Source organism: Haliaeetus leucocephalus, unplaced genomic scaffold (genome assembly GCF_000737465.1).
Source record: "Haliaeetus leucocephalus isolate CR32 unplaced genomic scaffold, Haliaeetus_leucocephalus-4.0 Scaffold92, whole genome shotgun sequence".
Taxonomy (NCBI): domain Eukaryota; kingdom Metazoa; phylum Chordata; class Aves; order Accipitriformes; family Accipitridae; genus Haliaeetus; species Haliaeetus leucocephalus.
In genome coordinates, this window is record NW_010972528.1 from 16,262,315 (window position 1) to 16,284,299 (window position 21,985).

At 39.0% G+C, this 21,985-nt stretch overlaps 1 protein-coding gene across 1 annotated transcript in view; it reads right to left on the bottom strand.

Annotated features, from left to right (window-relative positions):
• ADAMTS18 (ADAM metallopeptidase with thrombospondin type 1 motif, 18) overlaps positions 1–21,715 on the bottom strand; it is a 78,149-nt gene extending 56,434 nt beyond the window's left edge. The window contains exons 1-2 of the mRNA XM_010585160.1: positions 21,664–21,715; positions 19,477–19,793 (exon numbers count right to left, since the gene is read on the bottom strand). Of these exons, the coding sequence (XP_010583462.1) occupies positions 19,477–19,793; positions 21,664–21,715 (369 nt within the window). The remainder of the gene's footprint in view (positions 1–19,476; positions 19,794–21,663) is intronic.
• Positions 21,716–21,985: the final 270 nt, after the last annotated feature.

Below are 21,985 nucleotides of genomic sequence, written 5' to 3' on the forward strand. Positions count from 1 at the left end.
AGAAGTTCATTCCCTCACCGCTATGACCTACAGCCCCTTTTCTGGGTGGTAACTGCAAAGGGACAGCAGCAGCTAACAGAGCTGAGGCGTATTTTGCCTCCATATGCTGTTTCTGTCCCCCTCAGAAGGGCACTTCACACAGATGCGCCCCTGTTACCGAAGCACTGGGTAAATTAAACAAGCTTCTGAGAGACAGTGACAGGGACGGGATCCACGATTCTCCAACAAAAAGTGAAAAGTCTGGACTCTAAACCCATACACACGTTGTTAAATAAATGACTGACTTTTTAAAGAGTGTTAAGCACCCAGGAGCTCCCATTGAGCTGAACATTGTCTCTGCAAGCATTTCCAGAGCGCATTTATACCAATTTGGGAAAGAAAATGTTCTGGGAAACTAGTGAGAATGGACTCTCATGAAGTTTCCAATAATACACATGTATTATTGAAGTCAGAAATCCCACGAGTAAAACCCAGACCATGTTCATTTTTGATCCTATCCCAAACCAGGCAGCACAAAGGCATGTGAACACACTAAATGAAAGAGAGAATTTCAGTTAACTAAACTTTTCCCTAGCTTTTATGTTTGCCAAACAAATTCACCCATCATTCAGAAAAGTATCAAGTCTGTACATGGGCAGTTACTGACGACTACCCCTGAGTCAGGGAAGTACAAATATAATGTTTTATTGGACTGGGTCCTTAGCTGATGAGAATAACCTCAGCAGACCTTTACTGATTTTCACCAGATTGGAATATCTGGCTCTGTACCACAGCAAATGTTTAGGTTAAAGTAATGGACTTTATACACACTAAAATATTTTTATCATGAAAGAAGCATTAGAATCACTGGATGCCTATTCTGACTTGAGAGTTGTACAGCAGATAACATTTTTCTTTAGATTCTGAGTGACTCACAAAAATAACTCAATTTATTCTGTTTTCTAACATAATGTAGATTTCTTGCAAATGTAAAATGTTAAGAGTTCTTAACAATATAGCATTTTATTATCTGAGGATCTGCCAGAAGAAGAGTACTATGTTTAAATTGCCAGTCTGAGTTAGTCATGAAAGACTACTCTGTTTGGTTGCTCGAAAGAAGTACTATGCAGAACATTCAGCAATTATTAAAACAAGGTAACAAAATTGCATGTCTTTAATTATTCCTATATGAACAAAGACAGAGTTATCTCTGAATAGTGCCTTTGTATTTCTGCAGTTGACTGAACTTGTTTAAAACATCTTTATGCAACCCTCTGTCAACATATGGCAAATAAGGAAATATTCTTATTTGTTCCTACACTTAAGGTAATTGAACCAGTCACATTGGTATTTAAATGTATTAAATTGGTATTTATTGCAGGGTAATGAGATATTCTAGAACTAACACAAATTTGATTGCTTTGCCACAGATTAAATACTTGCTTGTCAGTACGTGAGCTCCCTCATTTCTTGTGTTGTTTTTTTTTTAAATGGAAATAGGCATGACAAATGAACAGAAGAAAAATACTAACATAAACTACAGCATTATGACACTAACTATATACTAATAATATTTAAGTGCCAAAGGTTTACCAAGTTGCACTCAAGATCACTTCATTAATGATTCCATTAATAAGGCTCTTTGGCTTGCCATAATAGTTCTGGAAAGCAATTAGCTAAAACCAACAGCTCAAATTTAGGCTTGGTAGCTGTACAAGCACTTTGGTATTGCCTGTTTAAGCAAATCCCTGCAACTGTAAGATAAAATCTAGATATTTTATTAGTTATGACAGTTCTGAAATCCATCATAAAGCAAACAGGAAACAGCACGATTGTTTTATGAATGCATTTATGCTTCACTTTTCCTAAAAAGAGGCAGCCCACTATTTGTCATGTGCTGTCTTACAGTTGGTTAGTTACTTACGGTACGTCAAGAATAACAGAACAACTGACTTCAGAAGGTAGCTTAGTCCCCTAATCTAGCATCCCATGTAACCGAATGGTTAGTTTAAAAGAATCCTTGAAGTGTGAGAGGAGGTGTACCTTTTGGAAATTTTGAGGCGTAGAAAATGCAGCCTTCTGTCCTCTCATTCTGTGTAACAGCACCAAATAAAAGCACCATTTATGTTCCTCTTAAATCTCTGAAACGTGACTTCAAGATGCCTAGATCTTTAACAGATCTTTGGACAGGGCAGAATTTCACCCTAAGGTTGGTTTGCTATGAATTATTCATGCTGCTTGAAGGATTAGGTGCAATGAAAATGTTCTGGCAAGATTCTCCTCCTCCTTTGTGTACAGCTAATCGATTTTATCTGGATGGAATTCAGATGTACTAATATTCTAGGGAAAGTGCATGCCTTCTTAATGGATCTTCTGGTCCTATAGTTGTGATAAAGGCAAACCCAATAAGATTAGGGAATAGTGACACAGAAAATGAAGAGCTTAAAAAAAAGAACTGATGATAGATAACTAAAATGAGTACTTGGAAATTCTTTTCCATAGGTACTTAGCATTAACAGATGCTTGCTTGAGTGTTTCTGATCAGGAACATTCCTCCCTATCAGAAATGCAACTCCAAACATTAAAAGTCATGAATCAGGCCTTGCAGGAAACAACACTATAAATTATGAGATTTTTTAAAATAATGCCGAAGGGCTTTGGTGTTTTATTTTCTTTCTGGTTTCTTGCACCATTTTCAACTGAGTTTTTAAGAGGGTTTTTTACCCTTTATGATCATGTGTACTAGAATCAAACTTGGGGGCCGTTTAGTGAAAATGCAGTTTTTCCTATGATGATGGGACATTAGCAGCTGGACCTTTCAGAAGAACATTTCATACCATTGAGTAAGAGTGGCAGACAAGGCTGAAAGACTCCCTCTCCCTTACAAGATACCCTGTTGAAGTTGCAGACAATAGAGACATTTACCCAATGCACTTGGACACCACATAGGGCTAGCTGATGATGGACCCTTCACTCTGTTCAGAGGTCTTGACTTCACAGTGACTTACTTACACTGGCTGCATCAAAGCCCCAAGGCAAATGCTCTAGACAGTGGCGGTTCACTACCCATACCCACTTTTCTCCGGCGAAGATCCTCCAGATAAAAGCTTCAGCCTGGCAGAGCTGATGCAAATGAATTTGAGGGGGCAGAAGATCTGAGCCTGTCTGACCTGGGATAATTTGCATTCAAACAAAATAAATCCAGCTCAATTCCCATAGCAATTTTACTTTGCTATGAATAGCTCAGGCAGCTCCAGTAACGAGGAGCTCGGGTTACATCTGATTGCCAGCTGTATTGCTTACTAAGAAGTTAGGTCAGTGGTTCCCAACCTTTTAATTTTCCTTGTTGGAGTATACATTGCTATGGATTAGTTACATGAGAGAGTGGTCACAAGGAACTCCGTAGGGAGCAAAGTATCAGCTTTGCTGATATTCCGCATACACAGACATATACATATGTTGAAATATCTACGTGGGAAGGAGAAAGGGAGGGGAACAAAAGAGCTTAGGCCATTAAGGGAATAGAAAACAAGAAGCAAAGATGGCCCAAGAGTGAGAATGTCAGGCTGGCGCCCGAGTTATCTGGATTAAACTCCCAGTTCTTCAGCAATTCAACTTATCTGTTCCTTATTTCTTAGTTTTATAGGCAGGATTTTGTAATCAACCCAGTAAATGCTCAAGAGAGACTTGTGAAGGTTTACATTTGACCCCAGTTGGGTTGTTCTATAAAAATGTCTCCATCTTCCTCACTATAAGCTGCAGCCACAGCGTTCAGGATGTCACTCAGTAGCTTAAGCTGTGATCCAGTGACCAGCTGCACTAAGCACAGAAGGTCACAGCATAGCTAGGTACATGCCACTTAGCAGGGCTCCATGCTGGCAAGTGCCCTGTTCAAAGACACATTCCTCAAACATGGCTCTGCCCATGATCTGTCCCTTGGCACATCACTGGATGGGCTTCTGCTATGTGACCTCACTCACAGGAACAACAACGCTACATGGTATTTGACCCAGAAATATGCAGGCACATTCATTGGAGTCTGAGAAGGTTGATAAGTTTGGTCATAACCAGGAATTCCCTTGCTATAATGCTTTCTATTTTTCACACGCCTATGGAGAAAGTGTGACTACTTAGCATCACCGTGAAAGCAAGAAAGAATAAATTTCATCTTCGCTTCTTTTGCTGTAATCACCTCTTTGAAACAGAACAGCAGCCTAGGTGTGTCTGAATCACATTCTTTTTTTTCCAGGAAATGGCAAATCAGTAACACCTTGAACGCAATTCATACTATTAAACCTGAAATACAGGACATCATCCCAAAGATCCACTGAGTTAAAAGAAGACCTCACCACTTTCTCAGTTTTTCACAACGTTAATAAACCTGTATAATGCCAACTCCATGTAACATTTAGATAACCATACAAACCATACAAATGTCCTTAGCATCCCAATCTTAGTTTACAATGGGCATTTGAATAAGTGAGTTATTTGCTAAGATAAATGTAGTAACTTACATCTATATTCCATGTCATGAAAAAGCCTCATATTTGTAGGCACCATTTACAGCCATGAAACCTGCCTTCGCAATATTATATTGCCAAGTGTACCATGGGTCCAAAGATTCTTTGTTTTCCTGCTTCTAGCCAAATGCTACCCATCGGCACTGCTCAGACATACTGCACTAATCCTTGTCCTGCTTTAAAACTGTGCACACTCATTCACACTCCTCTCTCCCACAAATTAGCCTATGTTTCTATTTTAAGGGAATGATGCACAGAGGTGAGCATGCTATAACTGCTCTGCTGGTGTAACTGTACTGAAATTAAAAGCAGGAAACCTGGGTGGATTTGTTCCAGACTAGAAAAGTTTTTAATACTACTACAAATGAAAGTTTGATGAGAAATAATTTTCAGTACAATTTTCTTACTACAGAAATCTCTGCAGTAGAAATAACTATGATGACATGCAAAAAACTGCCACAAAGAGGTCCTGGTTTGGTACAAAATGAAACGTCATGCCATAACTGTCTTAAAATTGAAACAGTAATACTACCTTAATATTGTCCAGATTTTCAGCATAAAGTGAGGTGAATCCATTCTTCAACCCAATACATCAATTTACATCTCCCGACATCCTGTCTACTGACAAGGTCAGAGTACAACATACAAGTCTAAACCAGTATTTGGCGTGTTAACACAACAGTTTTCAGATATTCAGAACCATGTTTGAGTTGTACTTACTGAATAGGCCTGCAGAACTAAACTGGTCATGAAAGGTTACACTGATTTTACTATAAGCAGACTTTAGTATAAGCCTGTGAATTATGTGACTGTTTAGCACGGATGAGTCTTAAGAAAAGTATGAAAAGACATTTACTTACATCTTTTCATTGAAGAAATCAGTTCTATTATACATCTCTGAGAATCAGAAATGAGAACAGAAGCAGCTGAGGAGAGGATGTAAAGGTTCCCATTTCTACAGAGTCCCGCAGAAACTAATCCAAGAAGGGAGGGCTTTGATTGCTGTGTCAGCAAGCACCATTTGCTATGATTTTCAAGCAAGTGAATAGCATTTCTTCATGAAAGCATTTGGACAGTAGTGTTTTCAGTGCACTACCTTAGATATTAGGCTCTCAAAATACAGTCTGTGGAGCACCAAAGATCTAAGTAACCCTGTGATGATCTCTGAGATCTCAGGAAATAGGAAAGATAAAGTGACAAAGGGAGGGTTGTGCCTGAAAGCAACTTTTTCTGTGAGATATTCTTTATATTAAATTGGTCCAAGAAATTTAGAAATCATTGCCACAGATGTTGCCACTATGTTAAACACTATAGGCCTCCTTATTGAAATAAAAATGCAGCAAAGTCAAGGGAGATACAATTATATGGAATTTGTTGACAGCTCAGCATGCTGCAAAGTTATAAAAGGATGATTAAAAAAAAAATCAGCAGAAGATTTAGGAGGCAAAATTTCCTAAGCAGCCTGACCTTCTTTCTGCAATGAATCTACTGAACAGTAGGTTAAGCAAAGGTCAAGTTAAGCATTGGTAAGAAAAAGGTTCAAAGAAAAGGAATGTGCTGTCAAGGTCGCAGAGGCTCTGGGGCATCAAGGAAGTGTGTGAGAGTTACAGACACTTCAATCTCCTATGTAGTTCCTAGTCCTAGGGCCTGAGTGTGCTCTCTGCTCTGTCCTGACACCACAGAACAGAAGACTTGAGTTCACTCCATGCCACACTGCAGCCAGCGGCTGCTCTCTGTGGACTTCAGGCATAACTTGAGAGAAGTGCTGCGCAGCTTAGCTGCTGTTGTGTCTTGAGCCCTTAGAAATCTGGATACACTTGGTGTGCTGAGAAGTGCTGTATGAGTCAAGTAAGTAGTGCGTCAAAGCCCACAAACTCCCATAAACAAGAGATAATTTGCCTACTTTCATAGGCAAGAATTAGAAAAGTGAACGTGAAAAGTGAAAAATGTGGTCCTCCCATTCTGAGTCTCTCTGAAGCTCCGTGTCACTTGCACAGCCACTGATTTATAATTCTCAGATTATAACTTCTCTGCTAGAGCCAATCCTCAAGCCCCTGTACCTCACATTAGTGTATCCCTGACTTTTCCCCAAACTAATCTGGCTGCTCAGTGGCCACTAAAAGGGCACTGCCTGCCAAAAGACTACTGCCATGAAAGTAGTCAAGCCCTATTTGTGGCTACACATTTTCCTACATAAGATTATATGTGCTTCCAGGAGTTAAAGTGCAATCATGCCACTTCTCTGTGTGAATTTGCCCAGCTTAATGTGCCATGACTGAAGATGTGACTGTTCGTGCAATCCATCTGGATCATCAGTCATTTACTCCACCTTTCTTCTTTCCAGGTGGTAACGTAAACAGAGGAAAAGCCAGAAGGACCTCTTGTTGCGAAACATTTCCTCTCTTCACAGCATGTTACACTATACACTCCTCCCACAGCATAAAACCAGCAGTGTTAATGTGCTATGGAAGTAAATTAGTCACAAACAGCACCATAGGGAACTTAAATATTTTGAATGTATACCATATAATCAGGAAATGCCCACCCTCTTTATCTGTCAGGAACAAGGAAATTGAAAGCTTTGTAATCTTAAACTGCCCATCAGTAGCTATGAATCAATCAAACATCTTGCTGTGGAGAGCTAGCATGCACAAGAACGCTGGTAAGATAAGAGAGGGTTTAAACTACACTCCCCATCCTGTTGGAATAGTTTCAGCCCAAGATTCCACATTTGATCACTGCCTGTCCAGGGCTCCTCTTTATACGCCTCCACCGAATCCCTCGAAAAGACTAGAATGGGACACTGAACTTTCATAGTTTTTCAAATTATTTATACTATTACTAATTCTCACAAATTTCACCAATCCAAAATAAATTTGATTTTTTTTCAAGAGTAAATAAATTTTATAAGATAATTTACAGACTTAGGGTGACTTATTCTTTTAACATATAATGATAGAAGTCATGCAAGACTGATATACATCCTCTACATTATCAGTTTTTGCAATAACCCTACATCCATCATCCACTTACTACAAAAATCAGAGACAAATCACATCAACCTTCTCTTTAAAATTTAAGTCCCTTCCTGGAAGAAACACAAAGGTGTTTATTTAAATGATAATTACTATTTTGCTAGCACATAATATAGTTATTGAATGGCAGAAGACATAACAGTTGTAAAGAACATCACCTCATGCAACTTTACAGAAATACAAATATATTAATATTTCACAGACAATGGACACTGAATTGCACTGTCCTTTGTAAAATCAAGTTTAAAGGATTGGCACCAATTCAGTGCATTGGTATAGAGATGTATGTGTGTATATATATAAATTTACCTTCTTTATTATTGGCAAGTAAAATGCAAAAAGTCAGGTCCAGAGGCTAAGCTGTCATTAAGGGCATGTGGCATATCCATGGAGGTGTTTTGGAGCACATGGGCACTATTCAGAGCAGGCTGATGGTGAGCAGGAAACATAGCCCCATGGGGAAATGCTCCACATCTTCTTCTGTTAAACCTAACACAGAAGTAGGGCTGTGGAGGTAGAGTGAACATTGCTATGCACAAATGCTAGTTTGCAGAAGACAGACCTTCATTCTGGGTGAATAACATTTCCTTCTGTTTTGTTTCTCACATTAGAGCGTGTTCCTGACTTCCCCAAACTAATCTTTAAAATGATTAAATAAATCATGTGAACAGCCACAACAAAAAAAATATACTATTCCCTCAGCCCTCAAGCTATTTCCAATTAATTTAGTGTCGTGGTGTTATTCTGTGCACCAGAAAGCTAGTTTTCAAGAAATGTTTGGAAAATGACAACAAAAATAAACTTCTCGTGGCACTATAACCCAAAAGCTGAGAACCTGTAAATAGAACTGGTGCAATATTCACAGGCCAAGACCGAAGTCTGGCACATTTTTGTTCCCAGTTTCAACTGTCTATGGTAATCTATCAGCCTTTCTTTCTGATTCAGCTTTTGGTCCAAATTGTCCTTTCGTTGGTATTATTTCATCTGTCGCACAGGCTGATGCAGAAAGCAAGCCTTTGTCACCCTACCATTAGTCTGATGTTCAGTGACACATGGCACCAACTGTATGCTGTTCTGTCATGGCTCCCACCATATTTGGGTTCATGGATGGTCTTCATTAAGTGAGACCCGCAGGACTCTCTGTGCCTCAGGCAGTTAAAATGACCACCCAGGACTCAATGGTAAGACAGAGGAATCACAGGAATCAGAGGAATCAATTAACTATTTCTGTAACAGACTACATGTTCTCCTCTCTACAGTTATTTGGCTCTCTTGTCAAGAGCAGATGAATGAGGTCTTGCGTCCCACAGGTGTTCCCAGAATGACAAGTGATAATACCCTTGCACATTTTTGTAGATCAAAAACTGTGAAGTCCATCTCCTGTCTAATAAGGTAAACAAGGCTCAAACGCTACTTGCCTCTTTTACTCCCAATGCCAGGCTTGACTTTATCAGGACCTGACTGGGATTAGGGCAAGTAACCTCTTTACATTTACTCTTGACTTCATATTTTTTGGTGGCTATTGTGCTTCCTTTACTCCGTCATTGTTGTAATACTCTGGCAGCATAGCAGAATGAAAACACTGGGCATTAGTACACCGAAATGTATCTGGCAAGTGCAAGCACCAGACACCAAGCATTTCAGTGCATCTTCTAGCAGCAGTAGCAGCAGCTGGTTCTCTGGGAAACTGCCTGAACTCCTCCCTCATTTCACTCCTGGCTGTTACTAGTCCAAGTGGTCCATGAGAACAGCATAAGCTCAGTCCGCAGATGGGTTTCTTTGCCCTGCAAGTAGGCCGTTTTCCTCCATCTCACTTCTGATTCAGTGAAATCTGATTATACAGCACCACTTTGGATTATTTACAAGATATGTTTTGGGGTCTGCCAGTAGAAATGGATATGTTTCACTTTCTTGATGAGCCAGTGGTACCTTCCATTTGCAAAATGTCTTTCTAAATCAAATTGTAATTGTAGTAATGTTTCCCAAAGAAATGGTGTGTATCTTGACTCAAGGGCCAAGATGATGTAGAGAGGAAGAAAACAAAACTCTCCCGAGGCCAGGTTCTGATCCAAAGCAGTCAGCATAAAACTTTTTACTCACTACAAGCTTTAGGTGAAGCCCATAAACCAGCAAATACCTGTCTATGAAAGTGGAAGATACTGTGCTGCAGGAATCAGTAGACATCAGCTGCTCACTTGTGTCTCAGCCTGGAAATTGTTCTTCTTCCGCCCCTTTGCTCAAGCTTTTGCTGCTAGAGGCAGGTTAACAATCTGACCATCAGTACATGATGCTAGGAGTGCAGAAAATAGCCATATGGCCTTCAGCATGGCTTCTAGCATGAAGAGAAGCCAGCAAACAGAGAAAAAAACCTGGAGGCTGGAGATACTGTTGTGGTAGACTGGTCTCTACAGTGATTTCATAGACATCTATTGCAAACAATGTAACACAGAGCAGACTATAAGGAATGATCCTTTTTCAGAAAAAGTAGCAAAAAAGGGGAAAAGTGACAGAAGCATTTTTCTTGTCCACAGTGGGCTGCAAAAAAATTCATCTTGGCCCTAGGCCAAGATCAGTATCTTAATCTTTAATTTATACTTGCATCTAACAAAACAAATAGCATAACTTTCTGTCAAATGTTAATAACAAGTGAAACTGGGTAGCCACATTTTTAGAAAAATTTAAACTTTCTTCTCCAGGACTGTGTTATAGCATTTATACCTATCCCTTACCATGACCAGCTTATACTTTAATTACAATATTAACTTGAAGTATTTCTTGAGGTTCAGTCTAGCCTAATTTTAAGACTTACTGTTTTGATGACTTCTTCCTAAAAAAGGAATGAGTGTGTGGCATAAGACAAGCCTGCTCAAGATAGAATTATTTTTAAATGCTCACTCTTTTCACTGAAGTGTGATAATTTGCATGAAAAAAAAAGCAAATCTGCTTTTAATTTCATGATTTAAAAAAACCTAATCATATTCTGGTGTTATATAAATTCTATATCTCATGGTAAAGAAACTGCAGATCTGAAGAGTAATCTGTTTCGTTAGTTTGTGTATTCTGCCACAGAATATAATATTACATTCTTAAATTAGTTGGAAGCCACACTGTGCTGCAGAGTATAAAAACAAAAGTGAGGGCTCAAGCTAGGTCAAGCATATTTTGTATAGGTCCATTAAAAATCTCATGCCATTAATATTAATAAAGATGTTGAGACACAAAAGTCCTTCAATTAACATATATTAGGCAGGCAGGCACAAGCATTCAAGTGATCCCGCTGTGAACAGCAAGAATCCAGTCCTCAAAGAATAAAGCCATGAGTGTGCTGTGTACATAGTGGGGCAGCTAGAAATGCTAATGCCACAGAAGAGTGAAAAGGCAACGCCCTATTGTCTGTGCAAGTAAATATCACTTTATTGCCTCAGCTTCCTCTTCTATTAAGCAGGTTTGTGCTGGGCCTTGTTATTCCAGTAAGAATAACTTCAAGACCTATTATCTTTGTCATCAGACTTTTTTCTTTTACTACTTTTTGGCAGGAACTAGCTGGGCAGCCACATATGAGATTCAGAAAAAGGACATTCATCTGACTGTACAACTTGTTTGTAGATTTCCCTAGCTTATGAACTAACATTGTAAAAAAGAAATTAACTTTCACGTTCCAGAAATTACTCTGGACAATAATGGTTCCCACGGTACTGCGCTTCAACCATCAAGACTCATTCACTTGCATATGACCTGATTATTTGACATTTCTTCACCCTCATTCTTAGTGACTTCCGAGCATGATAAACAATAAAAGGTTACTGATGTCAACCTATTATGAGCCAGGATGCTGTTCTCATCTAACACACAGTAAAGCCAGTACTGAAGCTTAATTAATACATGTTTGTAAATTCTGCTGAGCTGCAAGGCATTATGATTTCAGGTTTCTTCTGTAAATGTTTACCTCGAAGCTTTAGTCAATGCTCTACTGTCTGAACCAAAGATAAGTTCTGCTTCCATCAGCTATTCACATAGCTGGTCAAATCACTGTCAAAGCAAATCAATAGGAAATTCCTTTAGCATACTGTAATTTATGGTAGACCTGCAGCAACAGAATTGGGATTACAACGGGATAAGAAAAGGCAAGAAAGAACCAACATTTCTGCTCCCACTGACATGATCAAAAAGACAGAGGAAAACCTTGTTTGTAATGTAATTATCCATTAAAATTCAATTCAGATACCATTTAAGGGCTAGTCAAAGCCTTCCTAACACAAAATGAGTGGTTTTGAGTAAAAAAGATACTGAAGTCTGAGTTTCAGCTGATAAAACTCACTGTAGGTCCACTGCTAAGTCTCACTGCAGACATAACTAAATTTAACCCCTCTCCTGCCAGCTCACTGAGAGAAGACCATTACAGAGTTATGTAACAGCTAACAGCTAACAGCTTCTGTATGTGGTCAGGAGTCACGTCAGAGGAAGTACTTCTAATGACTAAGAAGGCTGCTGACTGTAGTGGGGCTGCTGTCAGGTTATCACTGGACTCTGCAACTTCCAAAAAGAGAAAGCAGGTATTTTCTAGAAAATCCCTCGAGAGCAATATATCTGTAAGTCAACAACATTACTCATGCTCAGGAGAGAACAAAATCAGATGCAAATAGCTCTGAAATTGTCTTAAAGAATTGACCGATATATTATTGGCATCACAGCTCTGGGTGCCTTTGTCTAGCGTTGCCCCAGCTTTTATCATGTCCCCATCCATGGACTGCAAATTTCAAAACCACAGATATCAAAAACAGTTTTTAGACCTCCATCCTTCTCTCACTGTTTGCAGTACTGGACAATCTACCATCTCTTTCAAAGAGTATGGGACGTGCTGTGCCACAGAAACGCAAACCCTTCCCTAAAAAGTTGCAAATTAGTAAACATTATCTTAAATATCTTGTAGACTTAAACGCAACTGTGACAAACAAAAACTGTAGGTGCCAAAATGACTAAGGGGCTTATGTAGCTGGTAACAAACTCCCAGTGACCATCCAGACCGGTTATGACTGGGCAGCCTACATTGAATCAAAGTCAAGTTCCCAACTGAGTACAAGTGTGCAAATCACAAAGCTGTCATCATAATCAGGGCACTGGTTTTGCAGAGAGGCTAAGGAGGAAGTAAGCTTGGGGGAAAAAAAATGTTTAAGAACAGTTTTGATACCACTGTTTGCTCAAATTAAGTGGACTGTGCAGCAGGGCCAGGGCACAACCAAGATACTCCTGTGCTTTCCGCTCTACTGCTATGTGTCAGGTACAGAGCTCTAGGAGTGGGCTGCTTGAGTTGGACTTCAACTACAGTTTCACAGACTGTCATTGTGTTTTGGGTAAACAAAAGCCTTTACACGCCAGGTCTGCAAGCCTGGTATCTTCCTCAAACACTTCTGAAGTGGAGGAAGAAGAGGAAAAAGACAGAAATAAAACGTTGTTTGGGTTAATTATTAGTGACTGAAAGCTGGTATTAGTTACTAGAATCTGCCTCGAAAAAGAGAAATATTTTAGATGTTCAGCAGCTCACAGCTGTGCAGAAGAGAATATGTTGCCTCTCGGCAGCAGAGATGGTATGATCCAAATGAAAATAGTGGCGCTTAAAATAAAAATCCTCATTTACATCAAAGACATCCTGTTATGAAGAGGTCAAGTCTGTGCAGACAGGTCACCCTCCCCTGACCCTTATGAGCATTTGACTATAAGCTTTTCTTTAATGGACTAGGGAAAGTGTGGGAACTAAGCTTTGTGGAAAGACTTTGCTACAGCAAGAAAAATGCTGATGTTTCAAGTATAGCTAGAGTCTACTAATTTCTTTAGAAGTTATGGTAAGACTGCTGCTTAACAAGAAAGGCCAGGATGAACTGCCTGTCTATGTACAAATGGAGGGCTCCCTGTTTCCAGAACTGCTTTAAGGGTACAAACAGCAGTGCTCACAACAGCCTAAAGTTTGGTCTGAAATACACCAACAAACAACTTCCATGCTCTTACTGCTAGCTGAGCAATAATGGAGCAGGCAAAAATGACTGAGAGGACCAGCTCCTGTAGGCACTCTTGCAAGCTGTTCTGTGTCCACAGCCCACTGTGTTCAGGCTGATGGAGCCAAAGTGCTCTCAGTGACAGTCCTCTATGGATGTTCCAGGTTTCCAGGTTTTTCAATATAAAACCTGGAAGAAATGTAACCTCTGGTACTTTTCCTGTCCAGCAGAGGCAGATTATTTCTCCATCATTAACTCTCTTCAATTCCATTTCTTACCCATCAGGAATCAGTAGGGTCAAAATGCCTGGGATAACACTATCTTTGTCTTGTAGAGCTAAAGCCAGAGTTAAACAGAAAGCTTATCAGACAGATATGGAGAAGGGCAATCAATAATCTAATAACACAATTCATTCCCCATCAGCAGTCAATTCAATGCTGAGACCAGAAACAGTGTCTGGTATTTGTCTAGTATAATTTAAAATATCTTCAAGAATATGGCTTTTTCCCATTGTCACCTCATTTTCCTTTAAAGGGTTTTCTTATTTTCATCTTTACCATATTATTGAGTGAATAATGGCAAAATGTCCATCAAAACAGTGGGCAAAATGATGAACCTGTAACACAGTTTGTGTTTTATAAAGGATGGAGATGTAATGGTGTGTGAATATAAAGAAAGTCAAAGAACTCATATGCCAGATGCTGTTCATGTTGTGCTGCTATAATGGCAGAAGATATAGGATTTGTATATTGGCTTCTGGATGGACCAAAATAGTTTTGAGAATGAGTCAAATCACCAGCTCTGTACTTAGTTTATCTTCAAGGTCCCACTGGGCCAAATTTTGTCCTATTTTTACAGCTGTAAGTTTCTAAAGGAACCTCATTGTGAACAGCAATTATTTTGTACTTTTACCAGCAGTCTGGCTCACTGATTTTGATGGGAGTTTGTCTGCGTAAGAACCTTGGGATTTGTCTCAACATATTTAATTGGACTTAAAGCGTGAGCTCTAGGAATAAGAGGCTGTTGTTAGCATGAACTTAAATAATGCTAATACAGGGTGCAATTAAATGACTACAAAGAATGGGTACATGAGTTGCCTCGCCTGCCTGCCTCTTAGGTGGCCAGACTGCATTAAGAAGCTTTAATTTTGTGGCTTCTTTGATACTTTGAGCAAAGTCCTGCCCTCAGACATGCACACACAACTTCCATTGAATTAATACATCTCCTGTTTATCTCTCAGTGCTACATCTAACCCTCTCTCCAGTCGTAGACTCCTCTGACAGCTCGGTGAGTGTAACATGATTCATCCTTCCCTCCTCTTTCTCTTCCCTTGACTAGACACTAACAAACATAACAGAACTTGAGACAAGAGAAAGAGGCCCCTTATAATGAAAGATTCAATCACATCTTAGCAAAAACAAAGGAGGGCACTAGCTAGTGCATGAAGCTGACTCCACTCTTCTAATTGAGGTACATAAATAAAAGGGAGAGAATGGCCCACATTCACCTCCAGCGTAAGCAGGTGCAGTCTCTCAGGCCTCCATGCTAGTGCGTTTGCTTAGGGCTGAATTTGGCCTGAACAATAAAACTGTGTATCACATAGTTTTAAAGGACCTGAACTGTTCTCTCTGACCCAAAATACACATGCGTGTCTCCTCTGCGATGTAATGGCAGGAGAGTTCCTTTATGTTGTACATATGTTTCTTTCCGCTGGGTGCATATGTTTTGTACTTGCTATATACCCTCACCTGGCTTCTCCACCAAATAGCAGCAACATCCCCACAAATGCTATAAAATAAACTACTCATTCATTATGTTCACTGTTTTCTACGTTGTGTATTGGACTATAGTGTAAACTTGTTTGACTTGGTGAGAGTTCTTGTCCACAAGGGGAATGTGACTTCTGCTCCTAAATGCACAGTTATAAATTACTTTTAAGAATGTCTCTAGAACACAACTGACAACTCTGGGGTTCTCTTGTATTCTGCCCTGATTTACTGTGTGACTGCAAACAACTCACTTTATACAAGAGATTATGTATACATAGACCTAACGTAGGGAGACAGAAAGGAGACAAAAACTAGGATATAAAGAGAGACAAACAACACAGTTTATACACAGACTAGGAAGACAGTAGTAAGGCTTTTAGAGACAATGTCATCATGAAAGTGGAGTCAAAGATGGTGAACCTACAACAGATATCTATTTTTAATGCAGATGGGATAGCACAACATGTGGATGAGAATGGGCAAGGGGGCAAGAGGAATGAGGTAGGAATACAGATATGGCTACAGTGAGTAAGTCCTAAAAACCAACTTCTTATTCGAACAGTGGCCAGCACTGCCTCCTTCAGAAAAACTGAAAACCTCCTGCATTCTGTGGATTTCCATAGTCTGCCTCCCAATTAGATAGCTAAAGGCAATTATAGGTAATAATATATTACTAAATAATAATAGTAATAAAACATATAATTAGAATAAGTAAGAATTAGCTCAGGTCAGGAGTTTGGAAAAAAATTGAATTTGGGAAGAATGAAGAATTTGAATTGGAGAACGTAAACAGAGGATGAAGCAGGAAGAAAAGCCATGGCCTGGATATATCAATTGGGAGAGTACAAGGGATTGAAGGAAATTCCCAGAAGTCATGCTGGAGTAACAGAAGAATTTTATTAAAAATAACAATGAATACCAATGGAGAAAGGAGTTGAAATTTTGCATTAATTTCTATTTGGGCCACATTAAGATGATGCCAAAGAGAGAAACTAGTTTTGTATTTACTAACATAAGTGAACTTATTGATCCAAAGTTGTAAGCGTTAAAAAAAAACCACCCCTGAGAGTGTGAATGTATTAACAAAATATAGGAAAATGAGAAAAATTATCACAACTTCTTTGGAGGGAATGTATCATATTCTTCACAGATAGTCCAGAAGACATTTTTCTGAAGGTGTACAAAGTACATCCATCTTTTGAGCATTTTTGATAAAATGACTGAGCAAGTCTGTGTGATATACAACATAAGCCTGAATTTTAATAAATCTCTCATAATCTTTTATCACTGAGTGTGATGCTGCTACTCAATGCCTGATGGTGAAGCAGACACTTAGGAAGATCTAAACAAGATTTCTTGTATACAAGTTAATTTCATTTTAAAAAAAATTAAAAAATCACAGCTTTCTTGCTGCATAACAGATACTCCAGCAAGTAAAGGATACTGACTGAAGCAGAAAAGGTCAGAAGACAGAAAAAAGAAAGTTTCCTTTTGAAAATCAAAGCACCTAAACACTGTGATGATGAAAAGACAAGAGACAGTACTCCTAGTAAACTTGTACACATTCTCCTAAAATGCCAACTTAATGTATTAGAGTACTTACTCAGATAAAGAGCATAGCTCCAGTTTTGCCTTCTGACACATCAAGAAAATTGTCTTGACTGATGGAAACATTTGGTCTCAAATCAACAAATCAGCATAAAAATGTGGGGCCTTACTGTCAACTAAGCTATTAAAACTTAAGATACACACATCTCTTAATAGATCTATACCAAAGCAACAAATTCTTGCTCCTTTCCAGTGTTAAGTTAAGGTCATCCTGCCTAACAAACCATTTCGTATAGACTCTCTCAAATGTCTACTCTGCAGGCAATGGCAGGTAACAGACAGCTGAATGACTGAATACTCTAGGTCATCCAAAAAATTAGATCAAAGAGTCCCTGTAGTCTATTGAAATGCAATTGCTTCCACATCACATTGTGGTGTTCCAGGCTTGAAAGAATGGGTCACTGCAGTTTTATTGTAGAGAAGCTATTGCTAATGAAAGGAACAATGGAAAGATTAGTGCTACCAACCATATAGAAGAAACACCACTTTCGGTTTAATTGCAGTGAACAAAGCAAATAGGAAAGAAGGGCAACCAAGTGACAAAAGTAGTTGGTGCAAAGAGGATATAGAAGCTATTCACAAGGTTCTCTTGATCAGAGCACAGCGTCCAGACTTAACATATGATTACTGAATTTGGATCACAGTAAAAAATGACGTGGTTGCTGTTACAGACAGCTGATGACACATTTTTAAGAAGGCAGCCTTGCAAACTGAGAGACTAAGAATCCTGCTGATAATTTGCCTGGGATTCATTAGGTGCACTGAAATAAATAGATAGGGAGAAAGGAACAAATATAATTTATTTGTGATACCTACTCTGCAGAGATTATTATAAGTAAAGGTTTACTTCATTTACCAGTTTAAAACAACATTTTAAGGTGAAATCTATTGAACCTTGGAACTGATTAAAGAAAGAGAGAGATTCTAATTGGTGATGATCTAGGTACTGAAAAAGGTTCTGCATAATAAATTTGTTCATGCCACAATATTTATTCTCTTTTGATCAGTTTCTGGATCTTTTCTAAGTGAAGCTTGCCAGTCATAACAATCTCTATGTCGAGACAGTGGTAAAAGATCCATTTCAGTCTCAGTTAAGATCACCACATTCTGTTTCTCTATGACCTGAGGCAGATTTGAACCTTCCTTCTCCAGACAAGACTTGACAAGCCCAGCTTCACTTAGCTCATAAAGCATGCTAAAAAACAAAATGTGACCAAACAGGGGAGATCACCCAAACCGTAACTGTTGTGTGTAGGTAGAGCACTTCTCTTAGAGGAAAAGACAAACACTGCAGTAAGTGAAAACATTTTTTTTCTGAATAAATATGGTAAAAGCTAGCAGTTGTGAAAATGAAGCTTCCACAGAAACAATGAAGCACATCCAATATTAACAGTTCAGCATTACAAGCACAACTTAAAAAAAAAACACAAAAGAAAGCTTCATTCCAGTTTCTGACACCTGCTGACGTTTGCAACTGTTCAAATGAACTGTAAGATACTAATTCCTCTAACTTGCTGTGAAAAAAAGTAGAGCATTGAAAATACAATCCAGACTACTTCAACCAGTTATCAGTATTCAACAGCTCTTCCTAATGAGTCACCCTCTTCTGAAGTCACTGATTACTATTTCAAAAGAAACACTGGGTGTCTCAAGTGCTCCTTTTTTGGTCCAGTCACACAGTTTAATAGCCCTTATGGACAAGTACCTTTGCAAAACAGATTTCTAGAGGGTGACCCAACATATCCTCTGGACCTTAGTCAACCACAAAGCATACAAATAGCTTCATATACCTAAATGTCACTGCTTTAATCCGCATCCATAGGAGATTGCTTTGCAAGTGCAAGGCCTTAAGCCTAAAAAACATCAGTAACTATTAATTCTGTAGATGATTCTTCTGAATTACATCAGTAAAGACTTCTCTGCAGGCAATGAGCACTGTCAAATGTATTTTGAAAAAATAATTTGTGAGTAATAATTTTTCATAAACTTGGATGACAGCTATAAATGGAAAATATGCAATGATGATATTTAACACATTCATAAGAGATCAACTAATCAAGACTTATAAACCCAGATAAGGCTGGAAATGTCAAAGGAAACAAAGGGAAATTGGTTCATAACTCCTGCTGAGCTAGGAAATTCACCCTTCCTTAAAGCAGTTGACAAACTTAGGTATAATATTTTTTTCCCACAAGCTTATGGATTGATTTTTTTTTTCTTTATTCATTGTAGTTCACAAAGGCGGGAAGAGCATTTACTTAAGAGCAAGCAAAAAAGTATAAAATATCACAAACCATAACAAAAGAAAATTGCTATGGGATAATTACTAGGACTATCAGCTAGTCTTCTGGTTTTTTTTTTCTGAAAGACTGTGATCAAAAAAATACAAAGGGTGTGATGTAGTTCATTGGCTATAATTAAACCTCTTCTGTTAAATGCAATAGCAACTAGTGGTATTACGAAAATCACCAAATGGTGTATAGTATCCTGAATATTATACAAAATACATACCTTCAGCTACTATTCCATGTATGAAAATACTTTTAATGCTGATTTGTTTTAAATAAACACTTACCAAGCCTACACATGTAGATATTGCTACTGAAGAGGTGCTATCATTCCTTATAAATCCCTGGTAGAAACACTGCTCAATTTCATGTTCCTGAGAATTTGAGACTCCATCTTTCCCAAGTACCTGGACAATAAAACTGTTGCTTAAAATGGTTGAAGGTTTAAGTTCTAAGTGAAGTTCCTGTCCAAATGCTGAAAATTTGTAGTGCAAGGAACTCTTTGAACTCTGAGTTGATCTCTTTCTCCTAGTACTGTGCAAAACATCATGTGAAATGTACGATCCACTGGAATCCACTTTGACAGGTGTCACAAATACATAATCTGTAATGATAAAAAGTTAGCCATCAGCTTTTGTATCCAACAAGTAAGCGTCATTCTAACTCGGTAAGCACCAGGCTTTCACTGTGGCATGAAGCATTCCCTCATTCAGGGAATGGCCTGAAAGCTCTGCAGGCTATGTGTGTATAGTCTTGACTGCATAAATTCACCCCTGTAAGTCACACAGGCTCTCAAACTGTGTTTGTTTCCTTTCTGCCCTACTGAGAGGTACAGACTAACTAGCATAGCTGTGAACATTCCCACAATCGCTCTTCTGAAGACATTTGTCATCACCAGCAGATCTGTAGATTTTCCCCTCCCCTTGTATTAATTGCTGTCAAATGTGAAGGCTGCTCTGGTTTGAGAGTTTTTTTTCCTTCCCTAAGAATGCAGCAAATGTTATATCACTGTAGGGGTAGGCATGACTGAGACTTTGCAGAACTGTACCACTTGTTCAAATGGATTAAAGGATTAATTTATTAATGCCTTAACTGAGTGAGACCTCATCTCTTTGTAGTGACTTGATTAGACTGGGTTTCAAATTGTAACTGACCTTCAGCAAAAAGAGATTACATCCTACCTAATAACCTTTAGTCAGCCATTGCTAATTGCATGTCAAAGAAGTTTACTGTTTTGGATAAAATATGTGAAAAATTACAAAACTATTTGTGAGGAGAAGACTAAGATCTACTCACAACCACCTAAGAAAGGAAAAAATAGAGACCATGATTCAGCTAGCTGTATAAGCAGGTGCCTAGCTTGAAGTACGTTACCATTGCTGTTGATCTAGCCATCCAGGGATCACTTGCATCCTGGAAGCTGGATCTGAATTTTAGCCATTTGCTGAACTAGGACCTTTGCGCCTATTCCTGGTTATAGGAGTAACTATGCTGAATACACTGCTTCCCAACCCCATTTCATTTTTGAGCTGTATTTCTCTGTGAATACTTAAAGATGTCCATGCATTTGACAGTAAAACAATTCATTTCTCTTCCTCAATTGAAATAACACCATTAAAAAAGAAGAAAACCCCCTCCTTCTTGTGTTGTAACAGATGTTGCAAAAACTATCAATCTCTTTGCCCAAATAGACTTTATTGGACACACAGTAAGCTGAAAACATAACCAGTGATAGGTTGTTTTTCCTTAGACAGTGGAACCAATACCTCAAGAACTTTCACTTTCCTTGAGCGGTGTTAATCAACGGCAGAAGCTGAGGACGCTAAGCAGGCTGGTGGCCAAAAAATGCAAGCAGCTGCTTGAGAGAGGGAATCCCCCAGTGAGCAGATGATAGGGTGCAAGAGGGTTTTCCTTTCTGCACCCTGGTGTGGTTCTCTATTGTACTTTGTTTCCACTCGCACCCAATAAAAAGCATATACTGCACTTCAAACTTCCCAAAGTCATCAGCATCTAAGTGTTAGTCTCTGCAACCTGGGAACAAACAGCTCCTGAGCTCTCACTCACACAAGTCCTTTCTCTCCAGGTTTGTTTTCCCTTAGCCTGCATTGCATGGCTTCTTCCGCTCTCCCACCCAAATCTTTTCATTACCTTTGTCTCATTGCTTCCATAACAGACACATGAGGTTTTGTTGTTGGGGCTACATGCGCATTCATCTTTCTAATCGCACATGTAAATGTGGATGTTTTTACCATCTCATTCATTCGCTTTGCTGTTACATATTGTTCCTTTTAGCTTTTGCACACAGGGCTTAACAAGTTAATCTCTGCCCACGGTTAGCTATTTTACAGCAGCCAACTTGCTTTTGCTTTATGTTCCCCGAACACTGTGGCTTCTTCCCTTTAAATGCTCAGTCCACCAAAAAAAGCATCCATGCAAATGTTCATACACACAGACACAGAAAGAGCTATACAAACCATGATTCAATTCACTGATGCTGTCACTGGTTAAAGTTGCTGCATGAGACATGCAACAGAGGCAGCACAGCTGAAGGGTCTGCAAGAGAAAAAAAAAAAAAAAAAAGAAAGAAAAGGAGTATTGGGCGAGATTTACTTGACAAGGGAAGGCAGAAAGACAAGGCACCAGAAACTGTGCAGTAACCTGGTATGAAAGTACACTAGGCGACTGCGAAAGAAAGTCCTCTCGACCTGCCTTTACAGTGCTTCCAAGCCACGGGAGAGTCGGGAATTGCATGGAGCTGCCGCTGAGAATCGCAACAGGTAAAGTCCAGACGACAAG